We start from the raw sequence: 19795 nt of genomic DNA, 5'->3' as shown, positions 1-19795 counted from the left end.
TGGTGTCCACCACTTCCGTTAAAAAATCACAACCAAAACAGGACATGCATTCAGTTAGTTGTCAATCAACATTAATTGATCTAAATGTTGTTCCTCTGGATGACCATCACCAACTCATATCTGAAAGTTTCACACATTCTGATCCAGTGATTAGCTCTAAAGGGATTTCTCACCTTGAACCAGATATAAATGATCAAAAGATGATACCAGTACAGTTTCATGATTTCTTTAAGCTATCCAGTGAGGAACAGATTATTTTTATTCCTAACCACCATCCTTCTTCTGCTGGATATAATGCTCATTCTTTATTTGAGTTTCTCCCTACTAAGGAACCCAACTCTTCATACTCATCATCATACGTATGTCTCATTACAGAACAAGAACTTCTTTCTGGTTCATTGGTAATGTTTTTTTTTTATTTTGAAAATATTATATTTAACTCAAACTAATCAAATATGTACAATGTGTTACTTATTTTTTTTCATTTTGTATCTTTCAGATACTACCAATCAAGTTTGTCTTCAAAGCATTCCCTATGTGTACTCACGTTAGACTCATTATGGAAGGTGGCCGTTCATACAACATGACTCTACAATGGACATTTTCTAATCGTTTATTTGAGGTGTTCATGACCAATGGATGGAGAGAGTTTCTAATTGAGAACCACCTTAGGCCGGGAAGTGTAGTGAGGCTCACAGTTAACTCAATTGATGAGACTATTATGCTGGCTGAAATCATGAAGATCTGAATTCTTGCTTTATTTTCGATGATAAGATTATTAGGATTAGATTTCAGCTTTGTTAAGTATTTTGTATTTTGTTTAGTAATCCTCTGAACCATTCTTTCGTTGAATAGTTATAAGTGTTTACCTCTTTCACGAGCCATTCTTAATCATGGTTTTAGGGGAGGTTTTATGGTTCAGTGAGTTACTTTAAAATTTGTTCGTCTTTCCCGTGTAATATCTAATCCTAAGTTACTAATTTCTATTTTGCTATTTATTTATTTTATCATTTATATTTACATAATTTTTTTACTAAATTATTCGATTCAATCTTACAATTATTAATTTCATAGCAATATACTCATCGATAACCTCTCTTCTCAACTTCGTTTTTAAATATGTTACTAAAACTATGCTGAAACTTAATTCAAAGTTTTCATCAGCTTAGTTCTAATCTTTTTTTTTTTGTTTGATTTAGACATTTTTTTGTTAACCAACATTATTTAAACATGAATTGACCATATTTTAGACAAAAACAAATGCTTCATTTTGAATACTAAGATTGGAAGCCATGCGATGGAATCATTATATAAACCGTATTTTTCATGGACATTTTTTAGTTACTTAACCGTCATGTATTCTTTACACTTTCATTGGAGCTAACATTTTCAAGTACACATGTACAATCAATAGAGTTCATTACATTACTCTTTTTCATTCACTGATGTTCAAATTTTGAACATATATATGATTTGACTCTATTTAAGGAATTAGTTGTTTCTTTCCAATTTTTAGGTAGCTTTTATATTTTTAGTTACATGATTTCTCACATTTTGAATCACATGAAATTTTAAATAAATTTTCACAATCTCCCGTCACCTTTATATTTTTTAATGTTTACATCATTTATACTTCAGATATTTCATGGTCATACTTTCAACTTTGTTAAGTATTATCAAATAATAGATGGATTCAGCAGAATATAAGCTTAGTCCTAAGTTAGCTAGGCTGAGGAGGATTTGTATCATCAAGGAGAAGAGAAATAGAAAAATACAAGCTTCCATACAGAATGTTTCTGAGAATGGTAATATGATCATTATACTCATATGGTTTCTAAGTTTTTTATATTTTTCTTAATCTTTGTTAACATACTATGTATATTAATACCAGATTTTGCAAACAACACATTGCTTCCAATGAAGAGAAGGTCCCACATGATTTCTAATAACAACATAACTGATTTTTGTTCATTAAGTACTGGCTTTGTTTCTCAATATTTGCTCAATAAGAAAATCAATTCAACGTTATGTATCAATCAAGTATATTCAACTGGTGATGGAGTTTCTCAAAATAATAGCTTTCAACATTCCAGAACTCCTCTGTCCAATATATCAAATGGTAAGACCTCTCATTCACATTTATTATAGAACCAAATATTTATATATATCATTACTCAACCTTTTGTCATTCCTTTAGTTGACCAGGCAGTGTTCAACTCATCAAATACATTCTCAGAAAATAAGGGAAAAGAGAATTACAATGAGCAATTGGCTAACACTTCAAGGTCAAGTTTAATTAATCCTCATGTTACTAACAACTCAACTAACAAGAAACACATTATCCTGGATTCATGGTATGATTTTTTTCATCTTTGTTGTTATTTTTATATAATTTTAGTGTTTTTTTAAGGGACAAAAAAATTCAATAGTTTTTTTAAGGTAACCACTTTGTAGTTATTTCTATATTTATATCTTAGATATAGTGATTTCATAGAAAAATTTGATTCAATTTTTTCTTAATTTTTTATTTAAATGCGTTAACAATGTAATGTTCATTTGTTATATATTTAGTGGATTTATACTTCATATGCTACCAAGGTAACTTATATTTAAAGGTATTACATTTTTTCACATATTATTGTTTCTATATTTTTACTTTCTTCAACATCTTTAGTATTTTATCTATCTTTTTTCGTGCTCTATAAATAATTTAAGCTAATATTTAATTATTAATAACTATTTTCGTACTCTTTTTTTCGTACTCTATACATAATTCAAGTTAACATTTAATTACTGATAAGTTTTTTTGTACTCTATACATAATTCAATGTAATATTTAAATAGGTTATATTTGATAAAACTCTTTTTTGTTTAGCATATTTTTTTTTAATTTTCTATGTTTCAGATTTAATTACTATATATTCAGAGTATTTATTAAGTTCACTATAATTGGATAATTATAAACATTTAAATATTCATGGCAGCACACAAATACTCCCAAGTAAGAGTACAGTGCTTAGGGAGAAATCAATCATCCAATCATTATGTAGAAATAGCAAAGAGTTGTTTAATTCTTCTCAACTCTTCAATGGTGAGAGCTCTAACCAAGTTGTCTACAATAAGAAACCGGTATCACATGTTAACAATGGACATTATGAAGGTAAATTATTTTCACATATATTTAACGTGTTATAAAGTTTTATTTAATTATTATTCTTTTGTATAATCCAAACAATTGTTGGATATTTTTGCTGAATATTTTTATTTAATTCAGGTCTTGATGCCTTTGATGATATAGTGATTGACTCAGATTATATTCAACAAGAAATTCATAATAATAATAATAAAGGTTTTTTTTTAATTGTCATATTTTTCGTTTAAATCTTCTTCCTTTTTTCATTTGTTTAATTTTCACATTTTTAATGAATACTATTTTTTTTAGGGTCATCTAGCTTAAACACATTATCCAATTGCAATTTGACATGCGAATCAGGTAGATATTAACCTAAAATATATATTTTAGATATATTTATTGTTTCCTTTCTTAAAAAAAGAATCCGTATATGATATTTTTTAAATATTTTTTTATTAAATTTAGTTACCTGGGATGCTGGGGATCCAATTCATGTATGTCGATATTGCAAAGCTATGATGTGGGACGGTGAAAAGCTATCTAAGAGCAAAGGAAGTAATATCCCTATATTCCGCACATGTTGCATGAGTGGGAAGGTTGAGCTTCCTTTTCTTAGGGAGGCACCCCAGATTCTACAAGATTTGCATTTTGAGGATGATGAACGTGGTAGATACTTTCGCAAGAACATACGTTCTTTTAATTCCATGTTTTGCTTCACATCCATGGCTGGTAAAATTAATCACAATATAAACAATGGATCTGCACCTCCTACGTTCTCTCTTAGTGGTCAAAATTACCATTCAATTGGAAGTTTGCTTCCCTCACCAAGTGATATTCCAAAGTTTGCACAGTTATACATATACGACACTGAAAATGAGATTCAAAATCGCATATCTGCCATCAGGTACATAATTTTTTTCCAAAATATACTATGTTATTTACTATAGAAAATTTCCTAATAGTTTAATAAAAATATTATATTTTCAAAAGTTTGAGTAGCAATAATTTTTTTTTTGTTTAAACAGGTCTTCCAATTCGAATAATGTTATTGAGCAAACAATTGTTAATGAGTTGAAACAAATGATGGATCTTCACAATCCTCTTGCAAAGTCATTTCGATATGCACGCGATCGCTTCAAAGAAGATTCAAAAACTAATATCAAGCTCAAACTAATTAGAAAAAGGGAAAAGGATGGCAGGAGGTATAACCTCCCAACAGCTTCTGAGGTTGCAATACTTATTGTTGGTGATATTGATGAGTCAAGTTTGCAGAGAGACATCATTCTTGAGACTACCTCTAACAGGCTAAAAAGGATAGATGTCCTTCACCCGTCTTACCTGTCTCTACAGTATCCTTTGATTTTTCCCTATGGGGAGGATGGTTTTAGGCCAGGTATTGAGAACTCTTCCACGTTTGATATTTTTGGTACTAAGAAGAGAAAGACTATAAGCATAAGAGAATTCTTTTCATACAGAATACAAATGCGTTTGGAAGAGTCATCTATACTATTACATTCAAGAAGATTATTTCAGCAGTTCTTAGTTGATTCATATACTATGATTGAGTCTGAGCGTCTTAGATATTTACGCAACAACCAACCTAAGCTCAGGGTTGACAAGTACAACTCATTGCATGAATCTTTAGTTAGGGGAGAAGCTGATGCGATTCTTTCTGGTCAAAGAATAATTCTTCCAAGCAGTTTCACTGGTGGTCCTAGATACATGTTTAATAATTGTAAAGATGCATTTGCCATTTGCAAGTATTTTGGATACCCCAGTTATTTTATCACAATTACTTGCAATCCTGAATGGGAAGAGATCAAACGCCTTTTACATGGCACTGGCCTTAAGGCAGAGGATCGTCCTGATATTGCTTCAAGAATCTTTAGTATTAAGTTAGATGAGTTGATATCTGATTTCAAGAATGGGAGGTTCTTTGGCAATATTTCTGCATGTAAGTTATATATATATATTAATTTATTATTCTTATACTTTTTTTGTTTGTATTCTGATGTCAATTATTTATACAGATGTGTGCACAGTTGAATTTCAGAAACGAGGTCTACCACATGCTCACATTCTGTTGTTCATGCAACCACAATATAAGCCTAAATCACCCGATGATATTGACCGCGTAATATCTGCTGAAATCCCTGATAAGACTAACATGCCTAGACTTTATGCAGCTGTTGAGAAGTTCATGGTTCATGGTCCATGTGGGAGGCACAACATCAGTAGTCCATGCATGATAAATGGAAGGTGTTCTAAGTTTTTTCCAAAGCCATTCAGAAATAGAACGATTATTGACGAGGGTGGTTTCCCAAAATATAAAAGGATGGATAATGGTCATACAATAACTAAGAAGAATGCAATTTTGGATAATTCTTATATTGTACCTTACAATCCTGATCTACTCTTAAAGTATGGTTGTCACATTAACGTAGAGCATACATGTCAGACTTCTTCTATTAAATATTTATTCAAGTACGTCCATAAGGGTAATGATAGGGTTACTGCCTCATTTTACCAAACATCTGGTGATGGGTCTTCTCAACAAGTTGTTGATGAGATACGTAACTACTATGATTGTCGTTACATTTCTGCATGTGAGGCAGCTTGGCGGATATTTGGTTATGAGATTCAGCTTAAAGAACCTGCAGTGATTCGTCTACCATTCCACCTACCTGACGAGCAACCAGTTGTTTTCAAGGACCATGAGAACATTGCTGATGTTATTCAACGTGTAGATGGTAAGGTGATGAGCGGATAATTTGTATGCTTTTTGGCATTGTTTTTAGTATGTTTTTAGTATGATCTAGTTAGTTTTTAGTATATTTTTATTAGTTTTTAATTAAAATTCACTTTTCTGGACTTTACTATGAGTTTGTGTGTTTTTCTGTGATTTCAGGTATTTTCTGGCTGAAATTGAGGGACCTGAGCAAAAATCTGATCCAGAGACTCAAAAGGACTGCAGATGCTGTTGGATTCTGACCTCCCTGCACTCGAAGTGGATTTTCTGGAGCTACAGAAGCCCAATTGGCGCGTTCTCAACGGCATTGGAAAGTAGACATCCTGGGCTTTCCAGCAATATATAATAGTCCATACTTTGCCCAAGATTTGATGGCCCAAATCGGCGTTCAAAGTCACCTCAAGAAATTCCAGCGTTAAACGCCGGAACTGGCACCTAATTGGGAGTTAAACGCCCAATCTGGCACTAAAGCTGGCGTTTAACTCCAAGGAGAGTCTCTACACGAAATTTCTTCATTGCTCAGCCCAAACACACACCAAGTGGGCCCGGAAGTGGATTTTTATGTCATTTACTCATCTATGTACTAGTTTTCTATAAGTAGGACCTTTTACTATTGTATTTTCATCTTCGGACATCTAGTTCTTAGATCAGATCTTGGTTCTTCTGGTTCCCTCTCTGGGGCCGAAACCAATGATCACTTTTGTTCTTATGTATTTTCAACGGTGGAGTTTCTACACACCATAGATTAAGGTGTGGAGCTCTGCTGTACCTCGAGTATTAATGCAATTACTATTGTTCTTCTATTCAATTCCGCTTGTTCTTTATCCAAGATATCACTTGTTCTTCAACATGATGAAGGTGATGATTGACGCCCATCACCATTCTCACCCATGAACAAGGTGACTGACAACCATTCTTGTTCTACAAGCATCCGAGGCTCTAGTGAATGTCTCTTGGATTCTTTAACCGGAATCTTCGTGGTATAGGCAAGAACTGATGGCAGCATTCAAGAGAATCCGGAAGGTCTAACCTTGTCTGTGGTATTCTGAGTAGGATTCAATGATTGAATGACTGTGACGTGCTTCAAACCTGTAACCTACTGGGCATTAGTGACAGACGCAAAAGAGTGATTCTATTCCGGTAGGGGAGGGAACCAAACCGGTGATTGGCAGCACTGTGACAGAGTGTGTGCATTAGCTTTCACTGCGCGGATGGGAGGTAGCTGCTGACAACAGTGAGACCCTACACAAGCTTGCCATGGAAAGGAGTAAGAAGGATTGGATGAAGGCATTAGGAAAGCAGAGAGACGGAAGGGAAGGCATCTTCATACGCTTGTCTGAAGCTCTCACCAATGATATACATAAGTATCTCTATCCTTATCTTTATGTTATTTTCGTTCATCACCATTATACATTTGAGTCTGCCTGACTGAGATTTACAAGATGACCATAGCTTGCTTCATACCACCAATCTCCGTGGGATCGACCCTTACTCGCGTAAGGTATTACTTGGACGACCCAGTGCACTTGCTGGTTAGTTGTGCGAAGTTGTAGTGATCACAATTTCGTGCACCAAGTTTTTGGCGCCGTTGCCGGGGATTGTTCTTGTGTATGGACAACTGACGGTTCATCTTGTTGCTTAGATTAGGTATTTTTCTTCAGAGTTCTTAAGAATGAATTCTAGTGTTTCAAGGTGATGTTCTTATCATCACCAAAGCTGATTGATCCTCATCAATTTAGCTCTTGAATGCAATGTCCTGCTGAAGCTTAGCCGGCCATGTCTAATTCCTTTAGACTAAAGCTTTAGACTAACATTGCATGATTCCTGGAATTCTCATTAAGAATTTTGATACCTTTATTTTCTTTTCCACTTAATTTTCGAAAAAAAGCACAAAAAAAAAATTACAAAATCATAAAATCCAAAAATATGTCTTGTTTGAGTCTAGAGTCTCATCTTAAGTTTAGTGTCAATTGCATGTTTCTATTCTTATTACATTCATGCATGTGTCCTCATTGATCTTTGGTGCGCGAAATTGTGAACAATACTTTTTCACAACTCAAATAATCCCCGGTAATGGCTCCAAGAACTTGGTGGCTCAATACCATGGCATTACACAACTTCACACAACTAACCAGCAAGTGCACTGGGTCGTCCAAGTAATAAACCTTACGTGAGTAAGGGTCGATCCCACGGAGATTGTTAGTATTGAAGCAAGCTATGGTCATCTTGTAAATCTTAGTCAGGCAAACTCAGATGTATATGGTGATGAACGAAAATAACATAAAAGATAAGGATAGAGATACTTATGTAATTCATTGGTGTAAGAGCTTCAGACAAGTGTATGAAGATGCCTTCCCTTCCGTCTCTCTGCTTTCCTAATGCCTTCATCCAATCCTTTCTTACTCCTTTCCATGGCAAGCTCGTGTAAGGTTTCACTGTTGTCAGCAGCTACCTCCCATCCGCGCAGTGAAAGCTAATGCACACACTCTGTCACAGTGCTGCCAATCACCGGTTTGGTTCCCTCCCCTACCGGAATAGAATAACTCTTTTGCGTCTGTCACTAACGCCCAGTAGGTTGCAGGTTTGAAGCACGTCACAGTCATTCAATCATTGAATCCTACTCAGAATACCACAGACAAGGTTAGACCTTCCGGATTCTCTTGAATGCTGCCATCAGTTCTTGCCTATACCACGAAGACTCTGATCTCACGGAATGGCTGGCTCGTTTGTCAGGCGAGCACTCGGTTGTCAGGCGATCAACCATGCATCGTGCAATCCGGAATCCAAGAGATATTCACTAAGCCTCAAATGCTTGTAGAACAAGAGTGGTTGTCAGTCACCTTGTTCATAGGTGAGAATGATGATGAGTGTCAATCATCACCTTCATCAAGTTGAAGAACAAGTGATATCTTGGTAAAAGAACAAGCGGAATTGAATAGAAGAACTATAGTAATTGCATTAATACTCGAGGTACAGCAGAGCTCCACACCTTAATCTATGGTGTGTAGAAACTCCACCGTTGAAAATACATAAGAACAAGGTCTAGGCATGGCCGTGAGGCCAGCCTCCCCAAAGTGATCAAAGGATCAAAAATAATCCAAAGATTCTAAATACAATAGTAAAAGGTCCTACTTATAGAAAACTAGTAGCCTAAGGTGTACAGAAATGAGTAAATGACATAAAAATCCTCTTCCGGGCCCACTTGGTGTGTGCTTGGGCTGAGCAATGAAGCAAATTTCGTGTAGAGACTCTTCTTGGAGTTAAACGCCAGCTTTGGTGCCAGTTTGGGCGTTTAACTCCCATTTGGGTGCCAGTTCCAGCGTTTAACGCTGGGATTTCTTGAGGTGACTTTGAACGCCGGTTTGGGCCATCAAATCTTGGGCAAAGTATGAACTATCATATATTGCTGGAAAGACCAGGATGTCTACTTTTCAACGCCGTTAAGAGCGCGCCAATTGGGCTTCTGTAGCTCCAGAAAATCCGCTTCGAGTGCAGGGAGGTCAGAATCCAACAGCATCTGCAGTCCTTTTTGGTCTCTGGATCAGATTTTTGCTCAGGTCCCTCAATTTCAGCCAGAAAATACCTGAAATCACAGAAAAACACACAAACTCATAGTAAAGTCCAGAAAAGTGAATTTTAACTAAAAACTAATAAAAATATACTAAAAACTAACTAGATCATATCAAAAACATACTAAAAACAATGCCAAAAAGCATACAAATTATCCGCTCATCACAACACCAAACTTAAATTGTTGCTTGTCCCCAAGCAACTGAAAAACAAATAAGATAAAAGGAAGAGAATATGCAATGAATTCCAAAAACATCTGTGAAGATCAATATTAATTAGATGAGCGGGGCTTTTAACTTTTTGCCTCTGAACAGTTTTGGCATCTCAATCTATCCTTTGAAATTCAGAATGGTTGGCTTCTTTAGGAACTTAGAATCCAGATAGTGTTAATGATTCTCCTAGTAAAGTATGATGATTCTTGAACATAGCTATTTATTGAGTCTTGGCTGTGGCCCAAAGCACTCTGTCTTTCCAGTATTACCACCGGATACATACATGCCACAGACACATAATTGGGTGAACCTTTTCAGATTGTGACTTAGCTTTGCTAAAGTCCCCAATTAGAGGTGTCCAGGGTTCTTAAGCACACTCTTATTTGCCTTGGATCACAACTCTTATTATTTTTTTTCGTTTTCTTTTTTTTTTCTCTTTTTTTTTCGGTTTTTTTTTTTTTTTGAATAGCAATGCTTTTTCTTGCTTCAGGAATCATTTTATTGATTTTTCAGATCCTCAATAACATGTCTCCTTTTTCATCATTTTTCAAGAGCCAACATTCATGAACCACAAATTCAAGATACATATGCACTGTTTAAGCATACATTCAGAGAACAAAAATATTGCCACCACATCAAAATAATTAAACTATTATAAAATTCAAAATTCATGCAATTCTTCATTTTTCAATTAAGCACATTTTTATTCAAGAAAGGTGATGGATTCATAGGACATTCATAACTTTAAGGCATAGACACTAAGACACTAATGATCATAAGACACAAGCATGGATAACATAAAGCACTAAAATTCGAAAAACAAAGGAATAAAGAACAAGGAAATCAAGGAATGGGTCCACCTCAGTGATGGCGGCTCTTCCTTGCTTTTGAAGGTCCTATGGAGTGCTTGAGCTCCTCAATGTCTCTTCCTTGCCTTTGTTGCTCCTCTCTCATGATTCTTTGTTTTCTTCTAATTTCATGGAGGAGAATGGAGTGTTCTTGGTGCTCCACCCTTAGTTGTCCCATATTGGAACTCAACTCTCCTAGGGAGGTGTTTAGTTGCCCCCAATAGTCTTGTGGAGGAGAATTCATCCCTTGAGGACTCTCAGGGATCTCATGATGAGTGGGATCTCTTGTGTACTCCATCCTTCTCTTAGTGATGGGCTTGTCCTCATCAATGGTGATGTCTCCCTCTATGTCAACTCCCACTGAATAACAGAGGTGACAAATGAGGTGAGGAAAGGCTAACCTTGCCAAGGTAGAGGTCTTGTCCGCCACCCTATAGAGTTCTTGGGCTATAACCTCATGAACCTCTATTTCTTCTCCATCATGATGCTATGGATCATGATAGCCCGTCTATGGTAACTTCGGACCGGTTGCTAGTGGGAATGATTGAGCGTTGTATGAACTCTAACCATCCTCTAGCCACGGGTTTGAGGTCATGCCTTCTCAATTGGACTGGCTTTCCTCTTGAATCTTGCTTCCATTGTGCGCCCTCTTCACATATGACTGTGAGGACTTGGTCCCCTTTGATCAAAGTTGACCCTTCTAGTGTAAGGATGCTCATCTCCTTGCATCATAGGCAAGTTGAACGCCACCCTCACACTTTCCGGACTAAAATCCAAGTATTTCCCCCGAACCATAGTAAGATAATTCTTTGGATCCGGGTTCACACTTTGGTCATGGTTCTTGGTGATCCATGCATTGGCATAGAACTCTTGAACCATCAAGATTCCGACTTGTTGAATGGGGTTGGTAAGTACTTCCCAACCTCTTCTTCGGATCTCATGGCGGATATCCGGATATTCACCCTTTTTGAGTGAAAAGGGGACTTCGGGGATCACCTTCTTCAAGGCCACAACTTCATAGAAGTGGTCTTGATGCACCCTTGAGAGGAATCTATCCATCTCCCATGACTCAGAGGTGGAAGCCTTTGCCTTCCCTTTCCTCTTTCTAGAGGTTTCTCCGGCCTTGGATGCCATAAATGGTTATGGAAAAACGAAAAAGCAACGCTTTCACCACACCAAACTTAAAATGTTTGCTCGTCCTCGAGCAAAAGAAGAAAGAAGAGAGTAGAAGAAGAAGAAATGAGGAAGAGGGAGATGGTGGTGTATTCGGCCAAGGAGGGGGAGAAGTGGTGTTTAGGTAGTGGGAAAATGAAGGGTAAAGAGGGGTTTATATAGGAAAGAGGGGATGAGGGTTCGGCCATTTGAGGGTGGGTTTGGGAGGGAAAGTGGTTTGAATTTGAAGGGTGAGGTTGGTGGGGTTTTATGAAGGATGGATGTGAGTGGTGAAGAGAAAGATGGGATTTGATAGGTGAGGGGTTTTTGGGGAAGAGTGTTTGAGGTGATTGGTGAATGGGGGAAGAAGAGAGAGTGATGGTAGGGTCCTGTGGGTCCACAGATCCTGTAGTGTCAAGGAAAAGGCATCCTTGCACCAAATGGCATCAAAATCCACGTTTTGAGCCTTTTCTGGCGTTAAACGCCGGGCTGGTGCCCATTCCTGGCGTTTAACGCCAGGTTTTTGCCCTTTACTGGCGTTTAACGCCAGTCTGGTGCCCCTTTCTGGCGTTAAACGCCCAGAAGGGTGCCAGACTGGGCGTTAAACGCCCAACTGCTAGGCTGACTGGCGTTTGAACGCCAGCAGCATCTTCCTCCAGGGTGTGCTGTTTTTCTTCCTGTTTTTCATTTTGTTTTTGCTTTTTTCATTGTTTTTGTGACTTCTTATGATCATCAACCTACAAAAAAGATAAAATAACAAAAGAAAATAATTAATTATAAAACATTGGGTTGCCTCCCAACAAGCGCTTCTTTACTGTCATTAGCTTGACAGAGGACTCTCATGGAGCCTCAGAGATGCTCAGAACCGTGTTGGAACTTCCCAACACCAAACTTAGAGTTTGATTGTGGCCTCCCAACACCAAACTTAGAGTCTGACTGTGGGGGCTCTGTTTGGCTCTGTTTTGAGAGAAGCTCTTCATGCTTCTTCTCCATGATGACAGAGGGATATCCTTGGGCCTTAAACACCAAGGATTCTTCATTCACTTGAATGATCAACTCTCCTCTATCAACATCAATCACAGCCTTTGCTGTGGCTAGGAAGGGTCTGCCAAGGATGATTGATTCATCCATGCACTTCCCAGTCTCTAGGACTATGAAATCAGTAGGAATGTAATGGTCTTCAACCTTAACCAGAACATCCTCTACAAGTCCATAGGCTTGTTTTCTTGAGTTGTCTGCCATCTCTAGTGAGATTTTTGCAGCTTGCACCTCAAAGATCCCTAATTTCTCCATTACAGAGAGGGCATGAGGTTTATACTTGACCCCAAGTCACACAAGGCCTTCTTGAAGGTCATGGTGCCTATGGTACAAGGTATAGAAAACTTCCCAGGATCTTGCCTCTTTTGAGGCAATTGCTGCCTAGACAAGTTATCCAGTTCTTTGGTGAGCAAAGGGGGTTCATCCTCCCAAGTCTCATTTCCAAATAACTTGTCATTCAGCTTCATGATTGCTCCAAGGTATTTAGCAACTTGCTCCTCAGTGACATACTCCTCCTCTTCAGAGGAAGAATACTCATCAGAGCTCATGAAAGGCAGTAGTAAGTCCAAGGGAATCTCTATGGTCTCAGTTTGAGCCTCAGATTCCCAAGGTTCCTCATTGGGGAACTCATTGGAGGCCAGTGGACGTCCAGTGAGGCCTTCCTCAGTGGCGTTCACTGCCTCTTCTTCCTCCCAGAATTCGGCCATATTTATGGCTTTGCACTCTCCTTTTGGATTTTCTTCAGTGTTACTTGGGAGAGTGCTTGGGGGAAGTTCAGTAATTTTCTTGCTCAGCTGACCCACTTGTCCTTCCAAATTCCTAATGGAGGATCTTGTTTCATTCATGAAACTTTGAGTGGTCTTTATTAGATCAGAGACCATGGTTGCTAAGTCAGAAGTATTCTGCTTAGAACTCTCTGTCTGTTGCTGAGAAGATGATGGAAAAGGCTTGCCATTGCTAAACCTATTTCTTCCACCATTATTGTTATTGAAACCTTGTTGAGGTCTCTCTTGATTCTTCCATGAGAGATTTGGGTGATTTCTCCATGAAGAATTATAGGTGTTACCATATGGTTCTCCCAGGTAATTCACCTCTTCCATGGAAGGGTTCTCAGGATCATAGGCTTCTTCCTCAGATGAAGCTTCCTTAGTACTGCTTGGTGCATTTTGCATTCCAGACAGACTTTGAGAAATCAAATTGACTTGTTGAGTCAATATCTTGTTCTGAGCCAATATGGCATTCAGAGTGTCAATTTCAAGAACTCCTTTCTTCTGACTAGTCCCATTGTTCACAGGATTCCTTTCAGAAGTGTACATGAATTGGTTATTTGCAACCATTTCAATCAGTTCTTGAGCCTCAGTAGGCGTCTTCTTCAGATGAAGAGATCCTCCAGCAGAGCTATCCAAAGACATCTTGGATAGTTCAGAGAGACCATCATAGAAAATACCTATGATGCTCCATTCAGAAAGCATGTCTGAAGGACATCTTCTGATTAATTGTTTGTATCTTTCCCAAGCTTCATAGAGGGATTCCCCATCCTTCTGTCTGAAGGTTTGGACTTCCACTCTAAGCTTACTCCATCTTTGTGGTGAAAAGAACTTTGCCAAGAAGGCATTGACTAGCTTTTCCCAAGAGTCCAGGCTTTCTTTAGGTTGGGAGTCCAACCATATTCTAGCTCTGTCTCTCACAGCAAAAGGGAATAGCATCAGTCTATAGACCTCAGGGTTAACCCCATTAGTCTTGACTGTGTCACAGATGTGCAAGAATTCAGCTAAAAACTGATGAGGATCTTCCATTGGAAGTCCATGGAACTTGCAATTCTGTTGCATTAGAGAAACTAATTGAGGCTTAAGCTCAAAGTTGTTTGCTCCAATGGCAGGGATAGAGATGCTTCTCCCATAGAAATCAGGAGTAGGTGCAGTGAAGTCACCCAGCACTTTCCTTGCATTGTTGGCATTGTTGTTGTTTTCGGCTGCCATGTGTTCTTCTTCCTTGAAGAATTCGGTCAGGTCCTCTAAAGAGAGTTGTGCCTTGGCTTCTCTTAGCTTTCGCTTCAAGGTTCTCTCAGGTTCAGGGTCAGCTTCAACAATAATGCCTTTGTCTCTGCTCCTGCTCATATGAAAGAGAAGAGAAAAAGAAAATGTGGAATCCTCTATGTCACAGTATAGAGATTCCTTGAAATGTCAGAGGAAAAGAGAAATAGAAAGAAGAAGGAGAAGAAGAATTCGAACTTTAGTTAGATAAGGTTCGAATTGTGCATTCAGAAGGAGTGGTACTCCATAAATAGAAGGATGTGGGAAGGAGGGAAGAGAATTTTCGAAAATTCATTTAAAAGATTTTGAAAACATTTTTGAAAATCTGATTGATAATTTTTCGAAAATTAAAAGTGAAAAAGAAATCAAGTGATTTTTGAAAAAGATTTTGGAATTAGAAATTAAAAAGATTTGATTGAAAACTATTTTGAAAAAGATGTGGTTAAAAAGATTTAATTGAAAAGTTATGGTTTTAAAAAGATGTGATTGAGAAGATATGATTTGAAAACAATTTTAAAAGATATGATTTGAAAACAATTTGAAAAGATATGATTTTAAAAATTAATGACTTGCCTAACAAGAAAAGATATGATTCAAGCATAAAACCTTCCTTAACAGAAAAGGGCAACAATTTTGAGATGTTCAATCAAATCATTAATTGTTAGTAAGTATCTTTTAAAAAGGAAAGAAATTGATTTTGAAAACATTTGATTGAAAAGATTTGATTTGAAAAAGATTTGATTTTGAAAAACTAAAAAAAAATTGATTTGAAAACAAAATCTTCCCCCTAGCACCATCCTGGCGTTAAACGCCCAGAATGGTATACATTCTGGCGTTTAACGCCCAAAATGCTACCTCTTTGGGCGTTAAACGCCCAACCAGGTGCCCTGGCTGGCGTTTAAACGCCAGTCTGCCTTCTTCACTGGGCATTTTTGAATGCTCAGCTTTTTCTGTGTAATTCCTCTGCAGTATGTTCTGGATCTTCAATTCTTTGTATCATTGACTTGAAAAGACACAAATTAAAAATATTTTTTGATTTTTTTAATAATCAAAATGCAAAAGGAATCAATTAACAATGCATGCAAGACACCAAACTTAGCAGTTTGTATACTACTGACACTAACAATATGAGAATGCATATGAGACACACAAAATGCTTCAAGTCAATAGAATTCAAAGATTAGAACACAAAAATCATCAAGAATTACTTGAGGATCCTTAAGACACATGAATGAATGCATGCAATTGACACCAAACTTAAGATGAAACACTAGACTTAAGCATGAAACATCAAATATTTTTGGTTTTTATGTTTTTGTAAATTTTTTTGTGTTTTTCGAAAATTAAGTGGAAAAAGGTATCAAAATCCTTGATGAGAATTCTAGGAATCAGTGCAATGCTAGTCTAAGACTCCGGTCCAGGAATTAGACATGGCTTCACAGCCAGCCAAGCTTTCAAAGAAAGCTTCGGTCCAAAACACTAGACATGACCAAAGGTCAGCCAAATCTTAGCAGATCACTGCTCCAAGAGCAAAATTGATGAGAATCAACAAGCTCTTGTGGTGATAAGTTGAAACCTCGGTCCAATTAGATTAGACATGGCTTCTCAGCCAGCCAGATTTCAACAAATCATCATGAAACTCTAGAATTCATCTTCAAGAATTTCGAAAAAAAATAAATACCTAATCTAAGCAACAAGATGAACCGTCAGTTGTCCAAACTAGAACAATCCCAGGCATTGTTACCAAAAGCTTGCTCAAAACTTGAACAATCCCCGGCAACGGCGCCAAAAACTTGGTGCGTGAAATTGTGAACAATACTTTTTCACAACTCAAATAATCCCCGGTAATGGCTCCAAGAACTTGGTGGCTCAATACCATGGCATTACACAACTTCGCACAACTAACCAGCAAGTGCACTGGGTCGTCCAAGTAATAAACCTTACGTGAGTAAGGGTCGATCTCACGGAGATTGTTAGTATTGAAGCAAGCTATGGTCATCTTGTAAATCTTAGTCAGGCAAACTCAGATGTATATGGTGATGAACGAAAATAACATAAAAGATAAGGATAGAGATACTTATGTAATTCATTGGTGTAAGAGCTTCAGACAAGTGTATGAAGATGCCTTCCCTTCCGTCTCTCTGCTTTCCTAATGCCTTCATCCAATCCTTTCTTACTCCTTTCCATGGCAAGCTCGTGTAAGGTTTCACTGTTGTCAGCAGCTACCTCCCATCCGCGCAGTGAAAGCTAATGCACACACTCTGTCACAGTGCTGCCAATCACCGGTTTGGTTCCCTCCCCTACCGGAATAGAATAACTCTTTTGCGTCTGTCACTAACGCCCAGTAGGTTACAGGTTTGAAGCACGTCACAGTCATTCAATCATTGAATCCTACTCAGAATACCACAGACAAGGTTAGACCTTCCGGATTCTCTTGAATGCTGCCATCAGTTCTTGCCTATACCACGAAGACTCTGATCTCACGGAATGGCTGGCTCATTTGTCAGGCGAGCACTCGGTTGTCAGGCGATCAACCATGCATCGTGCAATCCGGAATCCAAGAGATATTCACTAAGCCTCAAATGCTTGTAGAACAAGAGTGGTTGTCAGTCACCTTGTTCATAGGTGAGAATGATGATGAGTGTCAATCATCACCTTCATCAAGTTGAAGAACAAGTGATATCTTGGTAAAAGAACAAGCGGAATTGAATAGAAGAACTATAGTAATTGCATTAATACTCGAGGTACAGCAGAGCTCCACACCTTAATCTATGGTGTGTAGAAACTCCACCGTTGAAAATACATAAGAACAAGGTCTAGGCATGGCCGTGAGGCCAGCCTCCCCAAAGTGATCAAAGGATCAAAAATAATCCAAAGATTCTAAATACAATAGTAAAAGGTCCTACTTATAGAAAACTAGTAGCCTAAGGTGTACAGAAATGAGTAAATGACATAAAAATCCTCTTCCGGGCCCACTTGGTGTGTGCTTGGGCTGAGCAATGAAGCAAATTTCGTGTAGAGACTCTTCTTGGAGTTAAACGCCAGCTTTGGTGCCAGTTTGGGCGTTTAACTCCCATTTGGGTGCCAGTTCCAGCGTTTAACGCTCGGATTTCTTGAGGTGACTTTGAACGCCGGTTTGGGCCATCAAATCTTGGGCAAAGTATGGACTATCATATATTGCTGGAAAGCCCAGGATGTCTACTTTCTAACGCCGTTGAGAGCGCGCCAATTGGGCTTCTGTAGCTCCAGAAAATCCGCTTCGAGTGCAGGGAGGTCAGAATCCAACAGCATCTGCAGTCCTTTTTGGTCTCTGGATCAGATTTTTGCTCAGGTCCCTCAATTTCAGCCAGAAAATACCTGAAATCACAGAAAAACACACAAACTCATAGTAAAGTCCAGAAAAGTGAATTTTAACTAAAAACTAATAAAAATATACTAAAAACTAACTAGATCATATCAAAAACATACTAAAAACAATGCCAAAAAGCATACAAATTATCCGCTCATCAATCTTCAAGTTGTTCTTGATGATTTTCTTATTTTAATCTTTGAATTCTATTGACTTGAGTATTTTGTTGTTTCCCATATATACAAACTGCTAAGTTTGGTGTCTTGCATGCATTGTTATTTGATTTTAGTTGCATTTTGATTATTCCTTATTATTAAAAATCCAAAAATATTTTTAATTGTGTCTTTTCAAGTCAATAATACAGAGAATTGAAGATTCAGAACATACTGCAGAGGAATCACACAGAAAAAGCTGAGCATTCAAAAATGCCCAGTGAAGAAGACAGACTGGCGTTTAAACGCCAGCCAGGGTGCCTGGCTGGGCGTTTAACGCCCAAAAGGGTATAGTTTTGGGCGTTAAACGCCAGAATGTGCACCATTCTGGGCGTTTAACGCCAGGATGGCAAAGGGGGAAGATTTTGTTTTCAAAATCAATTTTTTTCAGGTTTTCAAAGTTTTTCAAAATCAAATCTTTTTCAAATCATATCTTTTCAATCAAATGTTTTCAAAATCAATTTCTTTCCTTTTTCAAAGATACTTACTAACAATTAATGATTTGATTGAACATTTTTTGCCTTTTCTATTGAGGAAGGTTTTATGTTTGAATCATATCTTTTCTTGTTAGGCAAGTCATTAATTTTTAAAATCATATCTTTTAAAATTATTTTCAAATCATATCTTTTAAAATTGTTTTCAAATCATATCTTTTCAATCACATCTTTTTAAAACCAATCATATCTTTTTAATCACATCTTTTTCAAAATAGTTTTCAATCAAATCTTCTTAACTTCTATGTTCAAAATCTTTTTCAAAAAAATTACTTGATCTCTTTCTCACTCTTGTTTTCGAAAATCAATTAAGTGTTTTTCAAAATGTTTTCAAAATCTTTTACTTAAATTTTCGAAAATTACTTCCCTTCTTCTCACATCCTTCTATTTTTGGACTAACTCTATTCCTTGATGCAAAATTCGAACTCCATCTTCTTTGATAAGTTCGAATTTTCTACTTCTGTCTTCCATTTTTCTTCCTCTGACACCTCAAGGAATCTCTATACTGTGACATAGAGGATTCCATATTTTCTTGTTCTCTTCTCTTTCATATGAGCAGGAACAAAGACAAAGGCATTCTTGTTGAAGCTTACCCTGAACCTGAAAGGACCTTGAAGCGAAAGCTAAGAGAAGCTAAGGCACAACTCTTTATTGAGGACCTAACCGAATTCTTCAAAGAAGAAGAACCCATGGCAGCCGAAAACAACAATAATGCAAACAATGCAAGGAAGGTGCTGGGTGACTTTACTGCACCTACTCCCGACTTCTATGGGAGAAGCATCTCTATCCCTGCCATTGGAGCAAACAACTTTGAGCTTAAACCTCAATTAGTTTCTCTAATGCAACAGAATTGCAAGTTCCATGGACTTCCAATGGAAGATCCTCATCAGTTCTTAGCTGAATTCTTGCAAATCTGTGACACAGTCAAGACTAATGGGGTAAACCCTGAGGTCTATAGACTGATGCTATTCCCTTTTGCTGTAAGAGACAGAGCTAGAATATGGT

At 37.4% G+C, this 19795-nt stretch overlaps 1 protein-coding gene and 1 non-coding gene across 2 annotated transcripts; both read left to right on the top strand.

Annotated features, from left to right (window-relative positions):
- Positions 1-1687: 1687 nt before the first annotated feature.
- On the top strand, positions 1688-5903 carry LOC130939272 (uncharacterized). The gene is made up of 9 exons (XM_057867392.1): positions 1688-1805; positions 1892-2119; positions 2198-2285; positions 2985-3160; positions 3275-3349; positions 3443-3493; positions 3599-4037; positions 4159-5087; positions 5164-5903. The coding sequence occupies exons 1-9, from the start codon at positions 1688-1690 to the stop codon at positions 5901-5903; spliced, it is 2844 nt and encodes a 947-aa protein (XP_057723375.1).
- Positions 5904-14168: 8265 nt separating this feature from the next.
- On the top strand, positions 14169-14276 carry LOC130942595 (small nucleolar RNA R71). Its single transcript, XR_009071162.1, has one exon. It is a non-coding gene; the product is annotated as a small nucleolar RNA R71 (small nucleolar RNA).
- The last annotated feature ends 5519 nt before the right edge of the window (positions 14277-19795 follow it).

The sequence above is a fragment of the Arachis stenosperma genome, chromosome 7 (assembly GCF_014773155.1).
Source record: "Arachis stenosperma cultivar V10309 chromosome 7, arast.V10309.gnm1.PFL2, whole genome shotgun sequence".
Taxonomy (NCBI): domain Eukaryota; kingdom Viridiplantae; phylum Streptophyta; class Magnoliopsida; order Fabales; family Fabaceae; genus Arachis; species Arachis stenosperma.
This window is presented reverse-complemented; position numbering and strand designations above follow the sequence as displayed.